The 22,839-nt window shown below is 51.3% G+C and overlaps 1 protein-coding gene and 1 long non-coding RNA gene across 2 annotated transcripts in view; one reads left to right on the forward strand and one right to left on the reverse strand.

Annotated features, from left to right (window-relative positions):
- The window catches only part of ARHGEF16 (Rho guanine nucleotide exchange factor 16), a 54,118-nt gene that overhangs the window by 21,852 nt on the left and 9,427 nt on the right, over positions 1-22,839 (reverse strand). Inside the window, exons 2-6 of the mRNA XM_031961566.1 lie at positions 17,704-18,286; positions 12,936-12,981; positions 10,361-10,530; positions 3,943-3,999; positions 2,705-2,867 (exon numbers count right to left, since the gene is read on the reverse strand). Coding sequence (XP_031817426.1) covers positions 2,705-2,867; positions 3,943-3,999; positions 10,361-10,530; positions 12,936-12,981; positions 17,704-18,264 — 997 coding nt within the window. The 5' untranslated portion in view covers positions 18,265-18,286. The remainder of the gene's footprint in view (positions 1-2,704; positions 2,868-3,942; positions 4,000-10,360; positions 10,531-12,935; positions 12,982-17,703; positions 18,287-22,839) is intronic.
- LOC116422860 lies at positions 13,135-15,396 on the forward strand. The gene is made up of 3 exons (XR_004233396.1): positions 13,135-13,678; positions 14,207-14,301; positions 14,672-15,396. It is a non-coding gene; the product is annotated as an uncharacterized LOC116422860 (long non-coding RNA).

Below are 22,839 nucleotides of genomic sequence, written 5' to 3' on the forward strand. Positions count from 1 at the left end.
GGCCCCCCGGGGGCCCCCCCCGGGGTTCCCCCCCACCCCCCCGGGCTCCTGGGCCCCCCCTTTTCCCCCCCCCCCCCCCGGGCCCCCCCCCCCTTTTTCCCCCCCGCCCCAAAAAAAGGGGGCCCCCCCCCCCCCTTTTTCTCCCCCCCCCCCCCCAAACCCCGGGTTTTTTTTTCTCCCGGTTTTTTCCCCCCCCCCCTTCCCCCCCCCCTTTTAAAGGGGGGGTTTGGGGGGTTTCCCCCTTCCCCCCTTCCCCCCCCCCGGGGCCTTTCCCTCTTTTTTTTTAAAAATAAAAAAACCCCCCCCTTTTCCCTCTCCGCCCCCCCCCCTTCCTTTCCGCCCCCCCCCCGGGCCCCTTTTTATTTCTTCCCCCCCCCTTTGCCCTTTTTTTTTCCCCCCCCCTTTCCCCCCCCCCCTCCGGCCCCCCCCACCCCCCCCCCTTCCATTCCCCGGGCCCCCCCCTTTCCCCGGGGCCCCCTTTTCCCCCCCTTTTCTTTTGGGCCGGTTTGGGCCCAAATTCCCAAAAAAAGGAAAAAAAATTTTTTTTCCCCCCCCCTTCAAAACCCCTTTTTAAACCCGGGCCCAAACCCCTTTAAATTTAAAGGCCCCTTTGGGGGGCCCTTTAAAACCCGGGGAAAAAGGGTTCCCAGGGCCCCGGGCCCCCTTTCCCCCCCTTCCGCCCCCCCCGGGGCCCCGGGGCCCCCTGCCCCCCCCCTCCTTCCCTTCCCCTTCCCCAGGGGGGCCCCCCCCCCCCCCCCCCGGGGGGCCGGGCCCCTTTCCCGGGGAAAACCCCAAAACCCCTAGGGGGGAGGGCCCAAAACCCGGCCCCCCGGGCCCCCCAAATTTGGAAAGGGGGGCCTTTCCCGGGAGCCCCGGGCCCCCCCCCCCCGGGGCCCCCGGCCGGGGCCCCCCCCCCAAGGCCCCCCCCGGGCCCGGGGGGGGGGGGGCCCCCCGGGGGGGCCGGCCCCCCGGGGCCCTCCCCTTCCCCCCGGGTTTCCCTTTTCCCCCGGTTTTTCCCCCTTCCCCCGGGGGCCGGGGGTTTTCCCCCCCCCCGGGTTTCCCCCTTTCAATTTTAAAACCAAAGGGGGCCCCCGGGGGGGCCCCCCCCCCCAAGGGGTCCGGGGGCCCTAAACCCGGGTTTCCCCGGGGCCCGGGGGAAAAGGGGGCCCCAAACCTTCCCCGGGGGGCCCCCCTTCCCCCCAAAAAAATTTCCCCCGGGCCCGGGGGCCGGGGGGCCCCCCGGGCCGGGGGAAAAACCCCCCCCCCCAACCCCCAAAAAGGGGGGCCGGGGCCCCCCCCCCCCCGGGCCCCCCTCCCCCCTTTCCCCCCCAAAAAACCCGGGGGGGGGTTGGGGCCCTGGGGGCCCCGGGGGGCCCGGGGGCCCCGGGGGGTTTGGGGGTTTAAAAAAAATAAACCCCTTTTTAATTTTTCCCCCCAAAAGGGGAATTTTTTTTAAAAAAGGAAACCCAACCGGGGGGGCCCCGGGGGGCCCCGGGCCCGGGGGCCCCCCGGGTTTTCCCCCCCAACCCCAAGGGGAAAAGGGCCGGGGTTGGGTTTCCGGCCGGCGGGAAAGGGCCCGGGGCCCTTAAACCCCCCTTTGGAAAAAAAGGGTTGGGGGGGGGGGGCCAATTCCCCCCCCTTTTTTTTTTCCCTTTTAAAGGGAAAATTTTTTAAAAAAAATTCTTTTTTTAAAAATTTTCCCCCCCCAAAGGGGGCCCCCCCAAAATTTGAATTCCCCTTTCCTGGGCCTCCCCGGCCCCCCCCGGGTCTTGGGGCCCCCCCAAGGGGGAAGGGGAACCCGGCCCCGGGGGCCCGGGCCCCCCCTTTGGGCCCGGGGCCCGGGCCCGGGGAAAACCCCCCCCCAAACCCAAGGGTGTTGGGGGGGGTGGGTTTTTCCCTGGCCTTTTCCCCCCGGGGTTCAAGGGAAAAATTCCCTTTTCCCGGGGGCCCTCCCGGGTTTCCCCAAAAGGGCCCGGGAAAACGGGGAAAAAGAGTTTGGGGGGGAAAAGGGGGGAAGGGGGGGGGGAGGGGGGGGGGGGGGGAAAAGGGGGGGAAAACCGGGGGAAAAAAACCACCCCGGGGGGGCCCCTTTGGGGGGGGGGGGGGGGCCCCCCCCCACCCCCCGGGCCCCCCGGGTGCAATGTATTCAGCCTCCCAGGAGCATGATTTGAACTCCAATCCTGTGACTGGCTCCTCGGCCCTGGGCCACGCTGTCTCCTAGCAGGGTCTCCGGGCCAGGACCAACCGATCCCAGGCCAGGGGAACTTGGGCACGGTGGCTCTGGGCTCCCTGCCATGAGCCGAGCTGGTTCAGGGGCAGCCTGTGTGACCCTGGAAGTCACATCCCTGCTCTGTAGAACAAGGGGCTGTGCGAGGCTCGGGGCTGTTAATCTGCTTTCTCTAAATCCTGAACCCTTTATGGGACCCTGGTAAAGTGAATCATGTTTTAAAATGGAAGAAATTCTAGGTTTCACTTTCAGGTGAGTCTCTCCCCAGAGCCCCGCCCACTCCCGGGGGTCCACGGCTCAGGCCAGATGAATTCTGGGGGGGTTCCTGTGGCTCTCAGGGGCCTGGGACTGGCCCGGGGTCTCCGTCGGCCGAGCCTCTCTCGGGAGGCCGCAGTTTAGCACCCGCCCCAGAGGCTTCCGCCTCCCCCACTTTGCTGGGGCTCCCCAAAGTAGCCAGGCCGCAGGGCCCAGGAACTCACTTCTGGCTGGCCCCCTGGACGTCCACGATGTTAGAGAAGAGGTGGTGGTGTTCCATCTGCGTCATGGTCCCCTTCAGCTCCTTGGACTTCAAGAACTCGGTCACAAGGATCCCCAGGCTGTGCAGGTACGAGAACTCGGACGTGATGATCTCAAAAATCGCCTGCGTGGAGAAACGGGGGGAGGAGAGAGATGGGGGAGGGGAGAGAAATAGGGAAGGGGAGAGATAGGAGAAGGAGAGATAGAGAAATGGGGAAGGGGGAAATAGAGGAGGGGGAGAAAGGGGGAAGGGGAAACACAGAGAAAGCAGTGAGTGAGTCAGTCACACCCTGTGGATGCAAGACCAACAGGCAGGGCCTGGGAAAGGTCTCTCTCTGTCTCTCTCATTGCCCCCCCTCCCTCCCAGCCCCAGCCAAGACACCGTGCCCACTGTGGGTCACTGCCATGGGGGGAGGGGGATGCTCATCTGAGGGGGGTAAAAAAGGCCCGGGAAGGGAAGCCCGCTGTCGGAGGAAATACAAAGTCGGCCAGCAATGGGAGAGAGCAGAGGGGAGCCTGCCCCCGGGGTGCCCGAGTGAGGGGGTGAGAGGCGGGCACAGCAGGCAGGATTGCAGTCGGGAAGCCTTGGGTAGTTGCTGGCCGTGTAACCACCTCCTGCCTCAGTTTCCTCATCTGTAGCATGGTCATTATCACAGCATCTCCTTCCCAGGTTGTTGCGAAGAGGAAATGAGGTAATGACGGCAGAGGGACCTGCAGACCTTAAGGGACCCATAAATGGGAGCTGACGTTGAGGGTGAGCATCAGCCTTTCTCTTCCCTCTTTCCAGAGGACAAGGGTGGCAGAGGAGAGCACGGAGGCTCGGCCACTAAGGGAGAGCTCGGCAGAGGGAACCCAGCTGGGAGACACCCTCTGCTGAGACAGACCGCAGCCCCTCGGGGCTCGGCAGCCAGATCTCAGGGAAGACCTGAGGTCCAGCAGGAGTTAAATGGCCTCCAATGGCCCCGAGCCCCCTTTCATTCACTACGTCCTGTTACTTGACTCCATGTTATTAATAAAGCTGAATCTCAGGCACCAGAGGCGGCTTCCAAAGCTGCAGCCTGAGCCCCAGTCTGAGTCTGGTTCCCTCCTCCCCGCTTCTGGACAAACGCACAAAGGGGAGGCACAGAGCGGTCCCGCGGGAAAGCAACACTCTGGGGAGGAGAGGGGGGCACAGGAAGCAGCCGCAGGGCCGCCCTCACCTCCTGCCGCTTTCGCTCTTCAGGGCACAGCTGGTCCAGGATCCCGGATTCCACCACCTGAGGAACAGACACACAACGGGCATGAGCCCCACTCTGCGGGAGGCCAGGACTGGGCCTGGGGGCCCAGGAAAGGATAGGACCGGGCCTGGGGGCCGAGGAAGAGCCAAGACCAGGCAGGGGCCAGAGGCAGGACCAGGACCAAGCCCAGGGGCCGAGGAAAGGCCAGGACCGGGCCCAGGGCCGGAGGCAGGGACAGGACCGGGACTGACCGTCCTTTCCCAGCTGAGCTCCCATAGTCTTCCTCACAAACGCGGCATTCTAACAAAACTGCTTCCTCGTGCTAAAAACTATCTTTGTATATTTTTGGAAAAACAAAATTTTACATACACACACACATACATATAAATATGAGAAAAGTATTTATATATATATGAGAAAACCATAGATAATGGGGACATATATACATATATTTATGAGAAAAGTACTATATGGGCTATCTTGAATGGAGATGGGAATTGTGAAAGCCAAGAGAGGATGGAGAGCCTGGGATTTGCTAAAGTTCGGAGCTTGGAGAGGGAATTTTGGGGGCAGGAAACAGGTTTTCATACATATACACATACACACACACATATACATATATATAATCGTTTTCCCACACTCTCCATCCTCACTCTTGCCTTTCACAATTCCCATCTCCATTCAAGACAGCCCATATAGTACTTTTCTCATAAATATATGTATATATGTCCCCATTATCTATGGTTTTCTCATATATAAATACTAACATTAACCCTAACACATCTTTCCTGATCTCCCAACATTATCAATCCCTCCCTTAAATGACGCTGTAGTTTGGTCTAGACCCATGTGAATGATGAATTCCCTGAAGAGACGGCATTACTTCCCCTGGGATGAAGCCCATGAGTCCATTTTATAGAAATCTGACCTCAAACAGTCCACATCTGAACATCTGTGCCCACTTCAGGGGACTCGCCCTGCTTTTCACCAATCCAGTCAATCCACACCAATACAAATCCGACCCTGTTTCCTTATCTGGGTCTATCAGACACCGTGAGCTCCCCAAGGTCGGACTCTGTCACTTCTGCCTGGGCGCCTACCTCACAGTAGGCACTGAGTAAGTGCGGTTGTTAGTCTGGCTCCATGCTCCTAAAAGTGCCTCCACAGTTGACTATATTCTGCTCCCTGCGAATAGCTCCTGATGGACGTCACCTCCCTGAGGCCGTTGTGTCTCTGCTACCTAACACAGGGCTGCGCACAGTAGGCGCTTCTTGTGGGCACCAGGGGGTGGCATCTGGGTCCCTCACAGGCTGGAGAGGCAGGATGACCCACGGGGAGGCCGCTGCCCGAGCCTGGGGAGGAGCCGAGGGCCTGCGAGTGGAGAGAAGGGAACAGACTCGGGCCATGTGCTGGAGTCACACATGTCCAGGAGGCTGCAAACCTCCCAAGAGGACGGGAGCGGAGGGGTGACTTATGGGCACAGGTCATGAGTGCGCACCAGGGGGTTCCCCAAACTTCAGTCTGGGGCAGATGCCAAGAACAAAGCCCGGGCCAGCCCGGCACTGGCCCCTGAGGGGGCAGGACGGTATTCCTGAGCCGGCCCGCCCACTTGCAGCTGCAGGTGGGACACTTGCCCAGACCCAAACGGCTGAGCCAGCACTTGTGGGTGCATAAAGTCCTGCTGCCACACATTCCTTGCTCAGCATGCACTCCTGGGGGCACTGCCCACCCCGGACACGCTGCCCTCCCTACCTCCCTCTGGCATCAGATAGCATCCAGAGAGGGCACAGATGGCAAAGTCTAACCCCGTGCCTCAGAATGAGGGGCTTGGACAACTGAGTGACTCAGTGTTGGAGGTTGTCCTCTGACTATTCAGCGGACCTTTTACTGCACTCCAGGGAGGAGAAGAGAGGAAGGCAAAGAAAAAGGGAAAAGGAAAAAAGGGAAATGAGAAGGAAGGAAGGCGTGAAGGAGAGAAGAAAAGAAGGGGGAAGAAGGGAAAGGAAAATGAAAAGGGGAAGAAAGGAAGAAGAGAAAGGAGAAGGAGTGAAGAAGAGGAAAATGAAAAGGGGGAAAAAGGAAAGGAGGGAAAAAGACAAAAGGAAAGGAAAGAAGAAAGGAGAGAAGAAGAGAAGGGAACACTGAAAAGGGAGAAGGGAAACAAGGAGGGAAGAAAAAAGGGGAAGGAAAGAAGGAAGGAGGGAAGAAGAAAGGGGGAAATGAGGGGGAGAAAAAGAGGGAAGGAAAGAAAGATCAAGATGAGAAGGGTGTGGAGAAGGTCTCCAGTGAGACCTAGGAAGCTCTGGAGGGGACTGCCCTGTTCCTCACTGCCCCTTCTGCTCCTCTGCTGCTGCAGACTGAGGGAAGCTGGAGGTGTGAGAGCGAAACCGAGGGTTAAGACAGGACAAAGCAGATACCCCCTTCCTCCAGAGGAAGCCTCTGCCAGCTGAGTCAGCGCCTCTTGGGCAATCGCTGACGGGCACACACAAAGCTGCCCAGGGATCACCCCCCTGCTCAGCTGCTGCCACCCAGGTGCTCGCTCTGCCGGCAGCCCGTCTTGGAAGCTGACTGCCCGCCTCCTCAGCTTGGCTTGTGCCCTGGCACACCCACCCAGCCCTTGGGGGCTGGGGAAAGCCGGGGTGGGTGGGGGTGGCCTTCCTGTAATGGTATGGGAAACTCCTCTGGGGCCCCGGGGTGTTTATTCACAGCTTCCTGTCTGTGAAGTGGCAGGGGAGGGGGCGGGCAGGGGGGCCAGCTAGGGGTGAGAGCAACAGGTTGCCCAGTCCCTTGGCACTCGGGAGCTCCAGAGACTCAAGTCTCAGGGCTCATAACCAGTGCTAGGGACTGGCCCTGGGGTCACAGCTAGGCACAGCTGTGCTTTAGGGCACAGCTAAAATCTCATCTTTCCCAGAAAGTCCTTCCCACCCCTTCCCTCTCTTCATTACTTCCTACCATCCTCTCTGTAGTTTTCCTTTGTACCCATTGATTACATGCTGTTTCCCCCATTAAACTGTAAGCTACTCGAGAACAGGGACTGTGAATGCCATTAACATTCATCGCCCCAATTAATTGCAATATTAGGCTGTTTGTCAAAATAGCAAAACCTGTTTCCTTCTATGACACAATTATGGTCTTGAGCCTAAACCAACAAGAGTTAAAACAAAAAACAACTACAACAAAAACTATAGATCAATATCTCCCCTAAATACTGATGAAGTAATTTTAAATAAAATATCAGCAGAGCTTATGACAATGTATCACCAAGTTGGATACCAGGAACGCAGTTGGTTTACAAGAAAACAAATTTAACCATATTAATTACAAAAAAAAAAAAAAATCACATGATGATATTGATAGATGCAGAAAGAGTTCTTGGTAAAATACAACCATCATTTCTATTAAAACAACAACTGGAAAACATGGGGATGGACTTTTGCGTAATACGATAAACTACTAAAACCAAGAGCCAGGGTAAACGTCAATGTTTTCCATTAAGGTCAGGGATAAAATAAGGATATCCACTGTCAACACTTCTATTTGACAATACTATAAATAGTAACTATTGTAATAAGAAAAAGAAACAGAAGAGATAATTAGACACAAGGAAGAAACCAAATTATCCCCAATTTTTGCAGGTGAGATGAGGGTTTACTTAAAGATCTCTAGAGAATCTAGTCAAAAGTAACTGAAATAATAACTTGAGCAAAGTTGTAAGATGTATAATAAACCCAAATAAATCATCAGCATTTCTTTATGATACCCACAAAACCCTGCAGGAAAGTTTGAGAAATTCCATTTAAAATGGAATGTATAAAATACTTGGGAGTTTAACCACTAAGACACACACAAGAATTACACAAGTACAATTATAAGGTGCTATTTATAGAAATGAAGACAGAGCCAAATAACTAGAGAAATAATAATTATTCATGGGTAGGATGTCAATAGAATAAAAATGACAATACTACATAAAATAATTTACTTAGTCTCAAGCCAATCAAAGAACCAAAGAATTACTTAATAACATTTGAAGAAATAACATTGAAATTCATATAAAATTGCAAAAGGTCAAAAATCTCAAGGGAAATAGTTAAAAATAAAAATAAAAATGAGAAAGAATAGGATCTTAGCAGTGCTTGATCTTGGACTGTATGACATAGCAGTAATTCTCAAAACAATTTAGTATTGGCTAAAAAACTGAGAGACAGATAAGTAGAGCAGAATAGGGACACAATATCCAGAAGCAAATGATGCTAGAAATCTAGTGTTCGATAAACTCACCAACTACTGGGGTAAAGACTTAGTATTAGATTTTTTTTTAAATGATGGGAAAATGAATAAGCAATAAGACAAAAATTATAAAGATGTTTGCCCCTCGGAAGGAAAGCTATAGTCAATCTGGACAGCATCCTAAAAAGCAGAGACATGACTTTGCTGGCAAAGTCCAGCTGGTCAAAGCTGTGCTTTTTTCATTAGCAATGTATGGCTGTGAGAGTTGGAGCATAAGGAAAGCTGAGAACTACAGAATCAATGTGTTGGAACTGTGATGGTGGAGAAGATTTTTGAAAGTCCCTTGAACAGCAAGAAGACCAGATCATTCATTATTCAAAAGAAATTAATTCAGGCTACTCACTAGCAGGTCAAATAATGAAACAGAAGCAGGAATAAATACATATTTATTTTAAAATTTGGCCACATAATGAGAAGACGGGACTCATCGGAAAAGACCCTGATGTTGGGAAAGATTGAAGGCGAAAGGAAAAGGGAACAGCAGAGATGAAATGGATGGATGGTGGTGTGGAAGCAGCGAACATGAGCATGCCCAGGCTTTGGGAGAGTGGAGGACAGGAAGACCTGGTTATGGTTCATAAAATCATGAATAATTGGACAGAAATGAATGACTGACCCTTGAACAACAACAGAGCTAAACCAATACTTCATACATAAAACTCCAAAAGGATCTATGACTTGAGATAAAAGGTCACAACATAAACTAGTGGAACAAGGAAGAAATAACTTGTCAGATCTGTGGATAAGGGAAGAGTCCACAATCAAATAAAGTGAGAGGATCACACAAGATAAATAAGCAACTTTAAACTTTAATTACACAAAATTTATACATTTTTGCACAAAGCCAATTCAGCTAAGATTAGAAGGGAAATTTGTGGGGAGAAAGAATATTTGTCTCTGGTAAAACTCTATTCTAAGACATATAAGGTACTAATTTAGATTTATAGGAATAAGAGTCATTTCTCAATTGATAACTGGCCCATACATATGAACAGCTGGTTTTCATGGGAAAAAAAAATCCAGGCTATCTATAGTTATATGAGAAAAATGATATTAATATAGTTCTGAGGTTGGCAAAGATAATCAAAAAGAGAAATGATCCATGTTGGCAAAACAAGCACATTGATTCCTTACTGGCTGAACCATGACTGAGTATGATCATTCCTGCAAGCAAGCTGAAATGATGCACAGAAATGACTAATAAGTCCGTGTCCTTTGACTCAGCCATACTGCTTTTAGACTATACCAAAGAAGAGGATATAATAAAGAGGAGAAGAGATATAATAAAGAAGAGAAATAAAGAGGAGAAGAGATTCCAGATGTACAGAAATATTTATAGCCTCTCTTTGAAGGAAGATGAAGAGCTAGAAACTGAGGGAGTGCCATCAGTTGGGAATGGCTAAAAAAACTATGGCCTATGTATGTACTGGAAGAGATGAGAAAACAGATTTGAGATATGGGGAGACTTGAATAAACGTGCAGAATCAGAAGAATAATTTATACTGTAACATCAATGATTTAAAAATAAACATTTTTAATATAATAAAGTTGTATTCCCTTTTCCCTCCTATTCTCATTCTCCTATTTATCCTGTCTAAAGCTTGTTTGCTTTCCCACTAGACTGGAAGCTCCTCAAAGGATCGCCTTTTGCCTGTCTTTGTATCCCCATGAGTTTACCCCAGTGCCTGGTAGACAGTAGGTATTTAATAAATGCTGACTAATTGATCTTACGAACACTGAAATGACCAGCCATAGTTGGAAGGACTGACAAGCCATAAAGGTGATAGACAGAATAAAAAATACATTTCTGAAAATGAACAATGTGGGACTGTTTGGCTTAACTGTGCTTATGGGATAAGAAAATTTGTTTTTGTTTGTTTTTTAACCAGTGGGTGGGTGGGAGCAAAAAAACTGAATGTTTGCTAACTGGTAAATTAACAATTTACCATATACAATAATTAATATCAAAAAATAATTTTAAAATTTTTTTAAAAAGTAAATTAAATGAATGGAAAACAACAATGAAGAAAAATCTCAAACTAGGACAGAGATGGAGAGCCCAGGCCTGAGAAGATGGGCAGGAAGGGACTCAGGGTCCCGGAGCACCTACCTCAGGCAGCTGGCTCCAGGTGACTTGGGCAGGCCGGTAATTCTTCACCACGATTGTGGCGTCCGCTTTCCGAGGGCCCTCGGGGCTCGAGCAGCCCTCCAGCTGATCATCGTCCGACTCGTGGCTGGTGTTCAGGCCCCTTTCCCTGATTTCCTGGTAGAGCCTCGGATCTGGGGAGAGAAGGCGAGTCACAAGCTGATACACGGACTCCGAGGAGATGTCTGAGGCAGCACCTCCTACCGAGACCCCCGGGGATGGGGAGCCTTCCCTGGGACCCCACAGAGACCCTGAAACAGAGAGGCGGCGGAGAGTCCCCCAGAACGGGCCGTCTCCCATGGCTACGTGGGGCCCGGCTGGTACGTCAGAAGCTTCAGAGAATAGCATCCCAGTGTAGAATGTGACACTTTGGGGACTGGGGTCCTGGCTGGTGATCACAGCCCCCAGAGAAGGGGAGATGATGGCACAGAGAATAGGGTCTGGGGAGGGGGGTGACCATTACCCACAGGCCCCCCCAGTTCCTCCAGAGCCCTGGAATGTCCCCTGCCAAAGAAGGCCCCCTCCCCAAGCCAGTCTTTCAAGTACTCTCTAATTGCAGGCTACATTCTTCAATCCACACAAGGCAGGCCAGAAGCACAGGGCCTGCCGGGGGCAGCAGCAGCCATAGCCGGGGCCATCCTGGGGCTCTCAGCCAGTGACCAGACCCTTCTGAGTCAGGGACCCCCACCGCCCTTCCCCAGGGGTTGTAAAGCCCCTGAGAGAAAATTCGGAAAGCATTTTGCAAACATCCAAAGGCCTATAAATAATTCTTCCTCAGAATGTTTCTTTTTTCCGAAATTCTGGCCGCCCCCAGCAGTGGGAAAGTCCCTCCCTCCTCAGTCCTGAGTCTTTCTGGCAGTGGCAGGAGAAACAGTCCCCCAAGGAAAGGCAAGCTGCTCCATTCAACAAATACTCCAGTCTCCTGAGGGCTGGACACGGTGCCAGACACAGGAGGTACAAACATTACAGAGATCAAACAATTCTGACCCTCAAGGCAGCTTATGTTCTATCCGGGGAGATAATAAGTACACATACGAAGACACACTGCACAAACACAAAAAGAGACGGAATGTCTCACTTTTGTTATGATGTTCTCAGCACCTCCCACAAAATAGGGGCTTAACATTTGTTGACTGGGTAATTAATTCCTGGGAGGAAATGACTGCACATAGTAGGGGCTTAATGTTTGTGGACAGTGATTGATTCCTGGAGGAAAGGGTAGCACACAGTAGGGGCCTAATGTTTGTTGACTGAGTGATTTCTGGGGGGAAAGGCTAGCACACAGTAGGAGCCTAATGTTTGTTGATCGAGAGAGGGCTAGACTTGAAATCAGGAAGAACTGGATTGAAATCCCGCATCTGAAACTGACTCCCAGTGTAACCCTGGCCAATGCTGCTTTACCTTCTCATCCTCCCATTTTCTTCTTCAGGAAATGGGGGCAGGAAGACAACAGGGGATAATAATGCTCTTAGGCCTACAAAGCCCTTTCCATCCATTATTGCATTTGGTCCCAAGTGCAAACAGAGGCGGGACTCAATACGTTCCTTAAGAAAGAGCCGGTTCTGGAGCTAGGCCGTGTGGGTTCGAATCCTGGCTCCCTCTACAGAATAATCTCTGGGAGGCTCAGGACAAGTCATCTAGCTCGGCTTGAGTCTGTAGAAGTCCAAAGCCAGGGCTCCTTCTACTGTGAAGCTTAAAGCACTCTAATTAATCATACTTTGAGGCATCATGTCTCCAGGGGCCGAGCTCCAAGATGCTACAGAAATAGCCACACATGTGAGAGGATGAGGAGGAGGGAGGGAGGGAAGGAAGGAAGGAAGGAAGGAAGGAAGGAAGGAAGGAAGGAAGAAAAAAAAGAAGGGGGGAGGGAGAAGAGTGGGGAGAAGGGGGTGAAGAAAGGAAGGAAGGAGGAAGAAAAAAAAAAGGGAGGGAGAAGAGTAGGGAGAAGGGGTGAAGGAAGGAAGGAGGAAGAGAGAGAGGGAGGAAGAAAAAAAGGAAAGAAAGAAGAAAGGGAAGGAAGAAGAAGGAGAAGGGAAGGAAGGAAGGGATAGAGAGAGGACGAGAGGGAAAGAGGGAAACGAGGAGAAAGTGAAAGAGACCCAGAGAGAGACAGAGATATGGAGCATAAGCGAGCTCATTCTCCCAGCCTTCTACTTTAAAGAGGATCATTTGGACACCCCTCCTTTAGAGAAATGGGTTTTCATCCCCCACAATGGAATCAATAGTTGCCCAGGACCTTGCTGGGGGACTGAGGGAGCCCAGAGACATTCTGTGGGAAGTGCAAATGCCTTCTTGGAGATAGGGAGTATTCTTTCCTTCTTTCTCTTCCCTTTACCTGCTGTCTGGCCTGGGGGGCCTGGGCAGAGGTGCCCCCTCCCCAGCTGCAGAGCCCCCCCCAAAGCCTGGCTGACATACCCTCCCCACCCACACAGAGCTCCCCCAGGCCTGGCGGCTGGCCCCTCACACACAGAGTCCCCTTCCCCACACAGAGGCCCAATGGCCGCCATCTCCCCCAGGGAAGGTGCTGGGGCACACTCACCGTCCTTGAAGGAGCCCTGCTGAGTGCGCTTCCTCCCGAGGGTCCTCTGCAACAAGGACAGAAAGACAGAAAGGCCACGTGTTAGCAGGAGGCGGCTGGGCCGGGCTTCCTTCCGGCCCTTCTTGGGGGGCCCGGCCTTGGGGTCCCGAGGCCGGGACCACAGGGAGAAGGGCGGGTGCAGGCCTCCCATGGCCGCCGGTCCCAGCCCCCGTGGGCATCTCCGCAGGGGAGCCCGAAGAGGCCGGCGGGCTCTCTTCTGGACCCCCGGCCTCTCCCTCAGAGTGGCCGTGGCCTCTCCCAGGCCTCGGTGAGCGAGCTGTTGGGCTCCCTCCGGAATGCTGGGATCCAACCCCCGGGGCGGAATGGAAGCCGCGGGAGGGCAGGGCAGCCCCTGCCTCCGCAGCCCGGCCGGCCGCCCCTGGGCCCATGCTCTGGCTGCCTTCCCCAGTGACCCTCCCCTCCCACAGCCGCCGGCCCGTCTCAGGGAGCACCTGCGCTTCCCGTTCTGGGAAAGGGCCCAGCAGGGATTCGTCAGAACAGGCCGGACCACAAACCTCCCGGGGCAAGCACGTCCTTGGTGCTGACAGAAGGAGCCCCAGGGCCCAGAGGGAAGCGCCCAGAGGGAAGCGAGCCTACTGACTGCCTAAGTGCTGGGCTGGGGGCCTCCCTCAGCAAAGGCCCCCATCCTCCCCGCTGGGAAAAGGAACGTCGGGATGTCCTCGGATCCAGCAAAACTCATCCTGGTGTGTACCAGGGGCCTCGCGGGCGAGCCCGGTGGAGTCAGGGAGGCCCGAGTCCAACAGCCTCAGAGGCTTCCTGGCCTGAGACCCTGGGAGTCCCTCAGCCTTGTCAGCTGTAAAATGTGTATAATAATCACCTGCCTCCCAGGGCCGCCGTAGGGATCACATGACATGATATTTGTAAAGTGCTTATCACCGTGTACAGCACATAGTAGGTGCTACAGAAAGGCTGTAATTATTACTGTTATCATACGTTATTACAGATTAATCACTTGCCTCCCAGGGCTGCTGGAAGGATCAAATGACATAATATTTGTAAAATGCTTATCACAGTGTACAGCACATAGTAGGTACTGCAGAAATGCTATTATCATTACACACGTTTATCACACGTTATGGATTATTATATATTGCTATTTAAAATAGTAGATGCTGTAATACATTGTTATTACAAATAATTATTATATATTACTATTTAAAATAGTAGATTGTTATTTTGTTATTATAATCTATTATGTATTGCTATTATAGACATTGTACCCTGGAACTTTCAAGGGGGGAATTTTACAGAAAGCAGGTCGTGGTAAGAAGCCCCCGGGGACAGGGGCGTCAGGCTGACCTACAAGGTAAGCTGGGTGGGGACCGAAAGCCACAGGGTTAACTGCTCCCTGCTCTGACCTCTCCCCCGCACTCTGGCCCTGCAGAGCAGCGGCCGTAATCACTTCCATGTGAGGCGTCTGAAATTCTTAGTTTCTGCGGGCCCATCTGCTGCCGGTTTGAGTGGATTATCAGAAAATCAAGTCTGGAACCGAACCAAGGAGGGCCCCATCCCCGCTCATACCCAGCTGCTGGCTCCTGCTCATCCCCACATTTGGCTTTTCTGGAGCTAATTTAATTCCCAAGCAGTGATGCTCCAGTCCTGGGTGGCTCCCTTTTTGCCTTAGCTTTAAAACAAGCACAATTTCTAAATGCTCTTTATTTCATCTGACTTTCCAGTGCCTTCTACGAAGCTGCCCCCTGCGCCTCAGGAAGCAGCCCCTCCTCCTCCGTCACCCTGCGACCTGGAGGGGTTTGCCCCTCAGCCTGGCAGCCCCTCTCAACATCCCTGGACTAGGGAAGCCCACTTGGCTCATGACCCCCCCGGCCTCCATCTCCCCCAGGCGCAGGGGGAGCTAAATACCCCTTTTTTCCCTGCTATGCTAAGAGCCCTTTCGGGGGACTGATAGAAAGCCGAGAATGGGCCCGTCCGGCAGGGATCCGCCGGCCAGGCCAGCAAAGCCCTCCACTTCCTCACCAGAGCTAATCCGATTAGCCACACGGCTCAGGGCGGCTTCTGGGCCCAGGACCTCAAAGAGAAACAAACAAATGGGGACAGTCCAGCTCCCTGCCTATTCCCATTAAAGTTCAACTTTCAATTTGTCAAGCAAGCAGAAAGAAGGGCTTAAATAAAAGCATCCTGCTCCTTTTCCCCCACAGAGTTCCCGCCCTCCTTCCCTTCTGGCTGGTTTTGTCCTTCACCTTTCAGAACAGGGCCGGGGCTGGGAGTCGGCCCAGGTGCAACGGGGCCTCCTGTTCTGAAGTCCAGCGGCACCCGGCCTTCCTTTCTCTGAGTCTCCATTATTCTAAGTCTCCTCAATGGTTTCAAGTCCACCCTCTGTACCACAGCCAATTTAAAAAAAAAAAAAAAATTTTTTTTTATTTTCAAAATATATAGTTTTCAACATTCACTCTGGCAAAACCTTGTGTTCCAATGATTTTTCTTAATTAAGCCCAGATCTGACTGGGTGATTCCCCTCCTCAACCCAGAACTGCTCATCCCTCCCAAGCTGCCTTGCATGGAACTACCCTGAATGTACTGCTATTTATTCCCTTTATATTTATGCTGTGTCCAGCTACAGATATTTTGTACCATTAGAAAATAATCTCCATTTATTTAAATACTGTCCCTGCTTGACATTCTTTGTATTTGCCTCCCCTCTGCCCAATTGTGCCCGGCACATAGTAGGTGCTCAGTAAATATGAGTAACTGCTCAGAATTTGTTTTTTTTCATTTGTAAAATGAGAGAGTTGAACTCAATACTAGCTCTTAAATCAACTCCAGGATATGACCTATTTATGAATGAAAAGGAGGCAGATTGGCAGATCTGGCCTCCGAACTGGGAAGATGCAGAGTTCAAGTCAGGCTTCTGACACACACTGGGTGTGTGATTTTTGGGTAATTGCTCTACCTCCTTCAGGCCCCCAAAATTCTAGGGGTCTAAATAGTAGAAGAGTTGTACGATGGACGGATGTACTTTTGCACAAGGTTTTTCCTTAACAGCATTCCTACTTAAAATTTTAATTTTTTTTTTTTTTTTGCTATCTCCAGTGCTTAAGCACATAGTAGTTACTTAATAAATTAGCTGACTGACTAATTGACTGAATTAGATCATCTCTCAGGTCTTAAAATCTTTTGATTCCTGTGAGTTATCACAGATTATCAAGATCCCTAGAAAAACATGTGTATATTTAAATATAAATATGCCTGTTGTAGAAAAGTGCAGCCAGGAAAGAAAAAAATAAAGGGGAAAACAGAAAAAAGGGAAGAAAAAAAAGACAAACATACAAAATATACATAAATACACAAATAACATTTTCCCAGGAAGCTTTGCAGTCTGGTGAAGTCACAGGAATCATAAGGCTTTAAGATCTCAGAGATGGTCTAATGTCAATCAGTCAGTCAAGCAACTATCATTTATTAAACACCTACTGTGTCCTTAAGCTTTGTGAATACAAAGTTAAAAACACTCTTTGTCATCAAGGAGTTCACCATCTAATGGTAATCTGGGGGAATCAATATGCAAACAACTATGTATGAATAAGATATGGACAGGGTAGCTTGGAGGTAATCAGCCTAAGAGACTTGTATTAAGTGCTGAGTGCCAAGCATTGGGCTAAGCAACTGAGGAAAAATAGAAAATAAAAATAAAAAATGATAATAAAAAAATAACCAGACCCTGCCCTCAAGGAGTTTCCAGTCTAGGAGGGAGACAACATGCAAATAGTTTTGTTCAAACAAGACGCTGACAGAATGAAGGGGCAATAATCTCGGCTGGAGGGGAAAGGGTGGAACGTGACTCAAACACGGCAGCCTGGGAGGAGACAGCACCAGCCTTGCCCCACCGTTCTCCTGCCCACTAACTGGGACTTTGGGGTAAGTCACCCTCTGCCTTTTCAGATGAAAACAAAGTTTCCTAATAATCAGGGGCCCAAGAAGGAGAAGGGAGGGAGAGGAGAGGGAAAGAGACAGAGACATAGACAAACAAAAGGGGGGAGAAAGAGACAGACAGAGAAAGAAAAGAAGGGAGAAAGACAGAGAGGAAGGGAGGGGAAAAGGGAAAGAGACAGAGACATAGAGACAAAAGGGGGGAGAAAGAGACAGAAAGAGAAAAAAGGAAGAAGTAAGAAAGAGGAGGAAGGGGAGAGGGAAAGAGACAGAGACAGAGAAAGAGGGAGAAAAGGAGGGAGAAAGAGAAAGAGACACAGAGAGAGAGAGAAAGGAGGGAGAAAGACAGAGAGAGAGGGTGGGAAAGAGAGAGGGAGGGAAAGAAAAAGGGAGGGAAAAAGGGAGGGAAGAAAGAGGAGGGAGGGAGAGAGAGAAAGAAAGAAAGAAGAGGGAGGAGGAAGAGAAGGACACTCACTGGCAAGTGTGCAAGGCCTTTAGCCCCTGTCTGTCTCGGTTCCCTCATCTGAAAAGTGGGCACACAAAGGTAATTGTAAGGAACAGCTAAGATAACACGGGAAGAGCTTGTGCAAAGCTGACAGGGCCCTAAAATCATCAGCCGTTGTTATTGGGATTACTCCTCCTCCCGGCTCTGGACAAGTGGGCCTCCCTGCCTCCACTTTCTCCCCTGGGGCACAGGGAGAACACCCTCACCTATCTAACGGGATCAGCAGGTGGGTCCCGCGGGGGGCTGCTCCCGTTACTGCTACTGCTCCCAGCCTGTGCTGGGCAAGCCCCGAGCCCCCACGCCCGGCCCGGCCCCTACCTTGTTCCTGGCTGGGCTCCGGGCCCGCCCCTGGCCTGCGTCCTCGGCCAAAGGTTTGAGGCTGGTGACGGGCTTGGGCCTGTGCTCGCCGGGGCTCCCGAAGCCCTTCATGGCCGCACGGTAGGACTGGTTGCGGAGATTCCTCTTCAGGGCCCCCTCGGACGTCATCCCCAGCTCGAGGTCGTCCAGGGAGAAGCTGGGGGCCGACAGCCGCTTGGGGTCCCTGCGGGCGGCCTCCTTGCTCAGCATGGACAGCGCGAAGCTCTGGTGGCGGGCGGGCGTCTTTGCCTTGGAGGACACGGCCAGGCCCTTGGGGATCAGCTGCTGGGTGCCCACCTTGAGCGCGGCGGGGCTCTCCGTGCTCAGGATGACGTGGTGGGGCTCGCCCGGCGGGCGGTCCTCCTGGAAGGCGGCGTTCTCCAGGGACCTGAGGGAGCCCCGGGGCCCCGGCAGCCCGGGAGCCGGGTTCCCATCCTGGTCGAGGCGCAGCTCGGAGTGAAAGCGGTACTCCAGCAGGAAGGACTTGTCATCCAGGGAGCCGTCTGAGTGCCGCTGAGACATGGCGCTTCCAGCGCGGCGGGCCCTGCGGGCAGAGGCGACACGTGAGAGCCCGGCCCGGGGGGTGCTCAGGGGGTGCCCCCCACTGCCCCCACCCTGCCTTCCCTTATCCCAACCTTCTCCCCAGCGTCTCACTCATATCATTACATAATTATTGGGCCACCCTTCCCAACGGTGGCAATGTGTGGAGAGGGGTCAGGGGGCTGCAGAGTCCTAAGAGACCCTCCAGGTTAAAAGCTTCATTGGACAGAGGAGGTAAGGAGGCAGGGATGGGTAAACAGAGGCAGTAGCTCTGATCCACCTGTCTCCCCTCTGAACTCTGCCATTCCCTAATCCTGACCCTTCTCTGGCTCCATCTCATCAAAGAGCTCATCCAAGTCTTCACAAGGAAGAGAGGACTTTGAATGGATGGATCCTCCTCAGATCAAGGGTCACACCCAGATAAGATAGGTCTTTTGATGACTCAGCCCATTTGGCAGCACCCCCTCCCCAAGCTGGGACCCCCACGGGCTGCCTGCCGGGACCATCGAAACATGCCCACCCCTGGCACCCTCCCCTCGCCAATGCCTCGGCCCCCCCTGCCTCCCACCCGGGCAGTGCTGGGCCACAAGGGAGACCAAAAGTGAAAGGACGAGTCCCAAGATTTACGGCTCAGGTAGGACAAAGTAGGACAAGGTCAGGGCGTCCTGAGGTCTGGGTGTGGCTTCTCTCCCCCTCCCTCCGTCCCCACTCTCCATTAAGGGTCAGGCTCTACCTCCTACAGGAACATCTCCCCCCCCCCAACCCTCCTCCAAGACATCCACATTAGTTCCCTTGATATGTTATTATACATGTTACTTCCTATGCTGATTTAACTAAACACATGGAGTCACACACACCTGTTTTATTGTGCATGACATTAATATGCAGACGTGCACACTGATTCTCCCACAGACTCCCAGAAGTCCCGAGTGTCAGTTTTGGAAGGGAACGCCGAGACCCTCGGGTCTCATAACGGGACTCAGCCAACCCGAGAAGGAAGACCCCCCTCCCTGAAAGATGGGGAAGCCCACCACATGCTGACTGCCCCCCAGCTTCCTCTTTCTGGGTCTTGGATACTTAGATCTATAAAACAAGAGTGCTCAGAGCCACCCCAAGTCCCGGGAACCCACCTGGAGAAGATGGGACCCCAGGGGATCCAAATTTAGGTTGAGTCCAACTAAATAAGTAGCATGCATTTATTAACTGCCTACTGTATGCAAGAGTCCCACAGGAATAAGCTATAAAGCCTGGGATTCAAATTTTGGTTGAGTCCAATTAAATAAGCAGCAAGCATTTATTAACTGTCTACTGAGTACAAGAGTCCCACAGGCAATGAACAGCAAAGCTTAGGATTCAAATTCGAGTTCAGTCCAATTAAATAACCAGCAAATATTTATTAACCACCTACTGTCTACAAGAGTCTCACAGGCTAAATAAACAGCAAAGCCTGGGATTCAAATTCAGGTTGAGTCCAATTAAATAATCAGCAAGTATTTATTAATGGCCTACTGTGTGCAAGCAATAGAAACACAAAATCAATCCACCAACGATAGTTACTTACATGTGTCCGGAGTGTTACACTAAGTAAAAAATGAAACACTTTCCCCTCCCAACAAAGTTTCAAAAGGGAGAGAAATCCCTTGAATCCTGGTGCCAGTGTCTCCAGGGAGTTTCCCACTGTGCTGATTAGGTCTACACATGGTCTCTGGGGTCCTTCCCAGCTTGGACCCTCTGATGACAGCTGCTGGAGAGGACAGACCTTTGGTATTGTGAGACAGTGCCCACCATTCATGCCTGTTATTTTCCCTGAGAGGCCCCAGGCTCCAAGCTGCTGCACACACACATCTCTCTGTTTAGAAGCCAAAACTGGGCCAGAAATACCCACTGATGAGAGACTGTCCCAAACTGCCACATGGCAGCCTCAGACTGGGCTCCAGGACCCTCGTGTGAGCCTGGGGAAGTCCTTCCCCGAGGGTCAACTTCTTCTGGGGGGCACAGCCTTAATGATGACCTCTTTGCTCCCTCTTCAGCCAGAAATCTCTAAAATTTCCTTAACTCCTTTCTTGCAACAATTCCTTCATGTAATGGCAAAACTTTGGTTATCCCCATTTTAGAGAAGATAAAACAGAACATTCATTTAACAGGCATTGACTAGGTGTAAGATGCTGGGGATGAAAAGACCAAAAACAAAAAAAAAAAAAAAAAAAAGGAAAAAATTTAAATTATAATTAAAGAAATAATCCCAGTTTTCAACGGGCTTAACATCATTTTAAAACAAGAAAACATACAAAAAGGGCAATGTCACACATCCAGGAAGTGGCAGAATTCACACCTGAACCTTTCCTGCACCCCCAAATTCAGTGATTTTGATGAAATAATAATATATAATAATGGTAATAATAATGATATTGTAAAACTTGTCCTCAGATTCAAGTCCTGCCTTTCACACAGATGACCTATAGAAATACTGATATTCCACACACAAGCTCCATATTCCAAAAGGAAGGTCTTGGGATCGCATCCCTAACACCAGTTAATCAACAAACACTTATTGAGCACTTACTGTATACCAGAAATGCTAGGAATTAAAGTACAAAGAATGAGGGGGAGAGGGACAATAAATAGGAATATAATCTATGCAGCAGGAATAAAGAGTAGTTTGGAAGTCAGGATCAGAGAAGGCTTCCTGTAGAAGATGGGGTGTTAACACTCAGTATGGAAGGAAGGGGGTGCCCCGTGAATCAGAGCTGGAAAGGGGGTGAGGGAAGCGAAGGCTATTTTGGCCGGGGGGAGCTGGGGTACTGTCGGAGCTTGATCATCCAGGATGTGCCCATTACAAGAATGAGAACAGATACTGTCTGACAACAGGCAATTAGAATAAACGTGACCCACAAGCCTCCCCTAGGCTTGGGTTTCAGGCTGCTTTATCTAAATACGATGATTCAGGATCATTAATTACATGCTACCGCGGGCGTCCCCTGGTCTAACCTTGCAGGCTCTCAGCTTATTTGCGAAGATGGCACTGGAACCTAAAAGGCCCCAAGACTCGGGGAACATCCTGTATAACCACAAATATTTACACACTAAATAATGATGTTTTAATGAGGTTATAAACACATCCCATATAATTAGGATGCAGCAATAATACAACTACCCTGGGGAGGAGGGCACAGCAGTTTTATTTATTATTATTATTATTAGCCCATTTTACAGACAAGGAAAAGCAAGGCTTAAGTTTAACTACTTGGCCAGAGCACTCAGCCGGGAAGGGCCACGGGTGGAATTGCACCTGAGCTCTCGGCTGACTCAGTGTCCAGCACCTTCCCGGCTCGGGCACTCCCCCCCAAACAGCAAGCTGAGCCAAGATTTCCACCAGCATTGAACGGCTCCTTGCTCCCTCAGCCTTTCACCCGGGCACCTGCCTCCCGTTTCCTGGTGGGCACTTTGCCCCGCTGGCCCGCTCCTCCCAGATCCCCTTCCACGCTCGGACCAGCTTTATGGAGGCTTCCTGCTCCTGCCCCATAAACGGCTGCCCCAAGGAAGGGCTGGGGCTGTTCAGGTTACCATGCCCCTCCCTAAGGCGGCCTACATTTGCTCCATGGTCAGAGAAGCCCCAACGGGAACCTGTTTGGTGAGCGACTGTTCCGGTCCAAAGCGGCTCTGCCCAGAGGTGGGGCCTGGCACGCCCCACCAGCCTCAGGCAGGCAGCCGGCCGCCCCGCCCAGCTGGGTCCCGACCCCAGAGTGAAGGAGGGCCCCCCTCAAGGATGCTCTGGGCCCGAGGGACCCACTCAGCCGTAACCCCAAGCAAGGAGTCCAGGGAGCTCTCGCTGCCCCAAGCAGGAGCTCAGCTTGGCTCCAGGTCCGGACAGAAAGGCCCTCAGCAGCCAGCTTCTCAGACCTCACCCACAAACTGGCACACAATAGGTGCTTAATGTTTATTAAGGACCTACTATGTGCTCACCACTGGCTAACTACACACAAAATGAAACAGTCTTTGTCTTTAATGACCTTATGTTCTGTTTGAGTGGAATGGGGCAACAGACACCCCAAATACACTAAATCAAAATGAGGTAACTATGGGGCACTGACACAAACTGTTGGGGAGACCCAGAAAGGCTTTGTGTAAACGGGGACTTCTGGGCTGGGCTCTGAAAGGAAAGCAGGTAGAGATAAGGAAGGATGGCCTATCAGGCAGGGGGAACAGCGAATGCACTGACTCAGAGATGGGAAAAGGTACAAGACAGGCGGGGCAGGGCCCCAGAACTGACTGTGGCCACTTCCTTAGTCTGAACAAATCACCCAGCCTCTGCTGTAACACAAAGTATGAGCAGCTACCATTTCATCAACCAACTATAATAAAAATCATTATAATTACAATAACAAATATTCCTACAGCACCTGTATTATGTCCAGCACTGTGCCAAGTATTTTACAAGTATCTCATTTGAACTTTATAACAACTTTATAACAACCCTTGTTATTATACATTATATATTTTATTATATTCTCTTATTAGTATTATTATTATATAATATATATTTATTATTATATATTA

This window comes from Sarcophilus harrisii, chromosome 3 (genome assembly GCF_902635505.1).
Source record: "Sarcophilus harrisii chromosome 3, mSarHar1.11, whole genome shotgun sequence".
NCBI classification, from domain to species: domain Eukaryota; kingdom Metazoa; phylum Chordata; class Mammalia; order Dasyuromorphia; family Dasyuridae; genus Sarcophilus; species Sarcophilus harrisii.